The 5,243-nt window shown below is 35.6% G+C and overlaps 1 protein-coding gene across 1 annotated transcript in view; it reads right to left on the reverse strand.

The window, feature by feature from the left end:
• BRD7 (bromodomain containing 7) overlaps nucleotides 1-5,190 on the reverse strand; it is a gene marked incomplete at its 5' end in the record, with an annotated part of 15,331 nt that extends 10,141 nt beyond the window's left edge. The window contains 5 exons of the mRNA XM_010178308.1: nucleotides 276-386; nucleotides 1,755-1,899; nucleotides 3,525-3,582; nucleotides 3,979-4,108; nucleotides 4,876-5,190. Coding sequence (XP_010176610.1) covers nucleotides 276-386; nucleotides 1,755-1,899; nucleotides 3,525-3,582; nucleotides 3,979-4,108; nucleotides 4,876-5,190 — 759 coding nt within the window. The remainder of the gene's footprint in view (nucleotides 1-275; nucleotides 387-1,754; nucleotides 1,900-3,524; nucleotides 3,583-3,978; nucleotides 4,109-4,875) is intronic.
• Nucleotides 5,191-5,243: the final 53 nt, after the last annotated feature.

The raw sequence follows: 5,243 nt of genomic DNA on the forward strand, positions 1-5,243 counted from the left end.
TTCCAATTCTTTCTTTCTTATACTAGTAAGTACAAAGGCAGTTTAGAAAATTAAATATTAAATGCAAATATTTATTCAATAAGTGGTCTGGTAGCTGTACTAAAGCATGAGCCTTAAAATAACGTACTATTTAAATTCTAATATGCAAGCATTTGACAAATATTAAGCAAGTTTTTATTAATTTTCATGAGATCCCTGTAAGAAAAATGGAATGAAAGAGGGGTCAAAAAGGAAGAAGCATACTTTTTAATATTTTGGGTTGTATTTTCTATTACCTGGCTAAGTATCTTCATCCCTGAGTGCAGCAGTTTTTTTGCAGCTTTGTAGTAAATGGTGTCTGGTTTGTTGTAAGTCATTGCATTAGTACACATCAGTTTGAAGTTATCCTGTACGGACATTAATAATTTCGGAATGAAAGTTAAAATTTCATAGTATACTGTATTAAAATCCTTGTTGCAAATACAGTGTCTTCAGCTTTAGGGAAAAAGAGCTTCAAAAACTATTTTAAATTAATGAATTTAAGAAATCTATTTAATTAAAAATTGAAACAGAAATAAGTATGTAAATTAAAGTCTCAAATTAGGACCCCAATAAACATCCTCAAAGTACTCTTAAGTCTTCATGATTGTTTGTAGTTTTTGAAGTTTTAATGGAAGTCAACTTAGCTAAAATTACTCACTTCCCTGTGTGAGCAGCCATTAAAAACAAAGTGAAGCAATGTAAAGAAGACAATAAAGTTAACTTTTAAAACAGAAAAAGCTGCTATTCCAACTTAGGTCATCATAAAGAATATGCCAAAATTTCAGTTACAATGAATAAAAGAAATGTATGCTTGTTTTAAGTTAATTTCTTGAACGACTGAGCTAGAAACTTCACTTCTGTATTCACTGCAAAGCCATCTACATGGATGTATTTTATCATATTCTGAGGCATTCACAAAGACAAAAAGTTAAAATGAAAAACTAACCAGAAACAGCTGAACCAACAGGGAATATTCTTCTTAAGTTTTGGAGCTCTAAAGAAGAATGTGTAAGAAAATAACAACCAACAACCAATCAACTAACATCTGCCTAAGTTCACCTGTTAATTATCACAAATCACACTTCTCAGGTCCTCATCTAGCTCAGGAAAGAACAAGAGAATATTTCTGCTGATGAAAACAAAAACCAAGCCCCTGCATCTTTAAAAAGCTTTAGGAGCCTTCAAAACAGGCTCTCAAATCCACCAGATGCACTACAGCACAGGGTTAAGCAGTTGCTGCCAACAGGACTGAGCTCATCATCTTGCCTCCACTAGCTGTGGATCTACACGAGTAGATAAGCCTGGCTAGCACTGAGGTGACAGGAGGCAAATGACAAAGCAGTGACAGACAGGCAAAGCCAATAAATTCACCAGACTCCTTGTTTTTTGAGAGGCAGTGCATTCATAAAAACAGGGCAGCCTGACAGAAATGCTAATGTTTTCATTCTTAAGTAAAAATCTAAAATGACATGCTGAAGGGCAAACCAACAGGTTCTATTTAATCCTGCAAAAAACCTGAACCATCCACATCTTTTTGAGATGCCTATTTACAAAGCAGAATTGTTTTCTCTTTCACTTCCAGAACTTACTTGCTCACAAAAATTCAACAAGAAACATTTCTTCAGGCAGAAGTACTGGTTCTTTTGGCATCTTTTTATTCTCATAAAACACCAGAGCTCAAGTCAACTGAGTATAATACATCTCTGTAGTCAAAATAAAATTTACAGAATTACCTTTAATTCTTCTATGGACTGGTATCCATTGTTCTTGATCTTCTCTTTCATGGTACTAAAATCCATTGGGTTTTTAATGATCATAGAATAGCCAGGGGCAATAAAGTCAGTCACAGGAAATGAAAAGAAAGAACTTGGATCCTTTCTGTTAAGAAATGAAGAGACAGTTTTTTATGTTTCAACTTATAACAAAGAGCATATTGAGCTTAGAATTAAATAGAAAAGAAAGGACTACGCTTGAAAAGGAATCAAAAACATAAAGCTAGAAATGGGTCATGTCAGCATAATCTTTCACTTTTGAAGGTTGAAAAGATCCCATGCACAAAACCATATACTAAAAAAGTGCTTCAAACGTGTTTTAGAAGTTAGTTCTACATTCTGGTAACTACCTGTGTTCTCAAGAAGATTAAAAAAAAATACACCTTTTTTTTTTTTTAGGCTTTGGCTTTTCGAGAAGTGGTTTGATATTGTAATTAAGTAATTGAAAAATAAAGGGAACAAATATTGTAGGAATGTATACTTGTAATTCATCACTTACTCTGAAATTAACAGAAGGGAAATCTTGTTGCTAAAAGTTGTGATAAAACGTGTGTATTTACAATTATGTTCATTTTCAGGTTATGTGACATTGATAGCTTCTCACACCAAAATTTCCTAAGACTTTTGATCTCTGACATATACTGGGTGCTTCTAATGGCATGAAAATCAAATACAGTTGGTTGGTATTTTCTCTTTAGGATGAGGCTTAGTTGATAAACTGGCAAGAATCTCTCCTCCAGAAAGACTGTTTTTCTGCTTTTCATTAAATTCTGCAGCATGAGACTGAGCTCCTATGCCAGTGTTGATACTACACACACTGGTGAAACCTTTGTCATTTCAGGCCTTTTTTCTGAGGCTTTTTTATGACATGGATTTCTACACCAAATTGCCAAGTTCCTACAGAACAGTGAAAAGCATTTTGCTCTACGTACTGCAGAAGTCCCCAGTGCAGATATTCTGCAGCCCTTGTGGAACACTGGCATAACAGCTTCCAACTGAGACACAGGATTCAAAACCAAAACTGTCTGCTGCTTTCTGCATGCATGCAAAGGTAGCCAAAACAAACACATGCACTTCTTGATGGCTGTTAGCTTCTTGAAACTGACACCAAGATCTTGAAAATTTAAGGTTAAGAAAAAACTCATGAACAAAGTTTCAAGCTTAATCTGGTGAGACAGATAAAGGGAAAGATCTTTCAACCACTCTTCTACAAATGCAGATATTCTTAAAGTCAAGAAAGAATATCTTAAACCATAGACTACCTGAAAGAAGTGCAAATTCTGCAAATCTGATTGTTTTAATCAAAAGACATTTGGTCAGTAAGACAGTAAGAGAACACAGTTTAAGTTTTCAAGTGTGTACTTTTTATAGTAAATAATGTTAAAAATAGGAGAACTCAAGGAAAAATAATTTTGGCAAGTTCATTCAAAACTCTTGTGCCTCTCTGAAAAAAGGTTCTTATAAAGAAAGCATCTCATTATTGGAAAATGGACTGTTTTAGCAAGTTTTTCTAAAAGTACTTTAAACTTGAAACTCAAGGTGCTTACAATAAGCCCAAGCTGAGGAGAAGTTATATGTATGCATTCTTAAACTGGTCCTTAAATTCCTAAAACAGTCCTGATAGCAATATATTTAGCAATAATATTTTCACTCAGCTTTTTATACACCTCTTCCCTTCATGTATGTTGTTTTCCTTTCATAGCTGTGAAAGCCTGTAGCACAGACATTTACCTCTGCAGCTGTCTCATGAGTTGATTCAGAGCTTCCTGAAGTGGCGTCTGCTCCACCTCTAGACCAAAAAGAAATGGGGGGAGAAAGGGTGTGAGACAGAACTGACTGCAAGAGGTACTGAACTTCCAACATATCAGAAATGAACTAAACAAAACTGATGCAATTTGAGAATTCATCATAAATGAAAAGAACACAGTGGCAAAACCCACAATGTATATAGGGGATCTATTTTTCTCACTGGCCTTACTTAACATGCTGCTCACTCTGACACAGGTACCAGATACCGTGCTGCAAAAGCACTGTATGGTAATATAACTTCAAATTTTTGTATGAGATGGGGAAAAACACTGAGATGGCAAAAAATGTCAGTTCACTTGCTACAGAAACAAAGAACAATAAAATGTGAGTCAATTAAAGAAAACTGCAATTAGCAAAACCACTTATTTTTCTCTACCTTCGTGTTTTGATAAAGCACTCGTCAGTGGTTTCTCTGGTGGCAATTCCAATCTGATAGGGGTCTGACATTTCATTTCCTGTTCTCCCTCGCTGTCTGCGTGGTCTCGATCTCGTTTCTTTTTATCCTCCTAGAAAGAGAAAAATTGTTAAAGAAACTTAGCAAACCTGCAAAACCAGCATTATTACTGTACATAATGTTCTCCAGATTTTTCAAAACCACCTCATATAGTTTAAAAAAAATAATAACAGTTTGTAAGTCTTCAAAAGCCTTTTATTCTTTATGTACCATCTCCATCTACTGGACAATAAGGTAATTCAGCCATACAATGCAATGTATCAAAATTATTATTTTTTCTTAAATGTGACAGACAGCCACTTATAGCATGATAGGAACAACTCTGCGTTGTTCTCTGCACAGAGAACTGCCTCTAGTGATGTCCCTACTAGGATTTTTGAAAGTTTTAGAAAAGCTAGGAAGAAATAGTAAGGAAATTTAAAATTACTGGTACATGTAATGCTTCAAATATTACTTAGCACATTAAGAACCCTGAGAGGGAAATACCTTTTAAAAAGAAAATAAATTAAGAACTTGGAAGTCTTCATTCTGTTTTTTATAAATAGATTTACTTAGACACTGAATTTTTCCCCCCTTTTTAATTTTCTGTGCTGTTATACTCGCAAATATTTTTTCAAAGATGAGAAATTTCAGATTACTTCACTCATCTTTTTCTAATGAAAGTACCAGGAGAAAAGGAATCAGCAAAACTAATATATGGAGTTTGAGTGTATTCCAATTTAAGGATACAAGTTACAGTCATATCTGCCACCTTTTGAGGTGAAGACTAGATAAAGTTGCTTTTTTTTTTTAATAAAATGCACTAGTAGCAATACACACCTTAACTTTTCTCCTTCTTTTTTCCTTTTCTTCCCCAGGAGTTTGTTTTTCTCCTTTCTTTCTCTTTTTCCTTTTCCTGTCCTTGTGTTTTTCATGTTCAGATTTGTCATCGTACAGGCTCGAATCGAGCCCTGCATTTCCCGTAGACAGTTCAGCAACTTCACTTCCTCCGACCTTCAGCACCAGCTTCAGGGGCTTTTCTACATATTCTTGAAACAGCAGAGGAACAAGGCGTGTGAGCACCGCAGAGAACACACTCCGACACTGCCCGAACAAGGCTGGGCCACCCCCGCTGCCTCCCAGCCCTCTGCGGGGCTGCCACCGACCGGAGCGCAGCTGCTCTCCGCACCCCGCAGCCGGTTCTGCTG

The sequence above is a fragment of the Antrostomus carolinensis genome, unplaced genomic scaffold (genome assembly GCF_000700745.2).
Source record: "Antrostomus carolinensis isolate BGI_N321 unplaced genomic scaffold, ASM70074v2 scaffold18181, whole genome shotgun sequence".
In the NCBI taxonomy this organism is placed as follows: domain Eukaryota; kingdom Metazoa; phylum Chordata; class Aves; order Caprimulgiformes; family Caprimulgidae; genus Antrostomus; species Antrostomus carolinensis.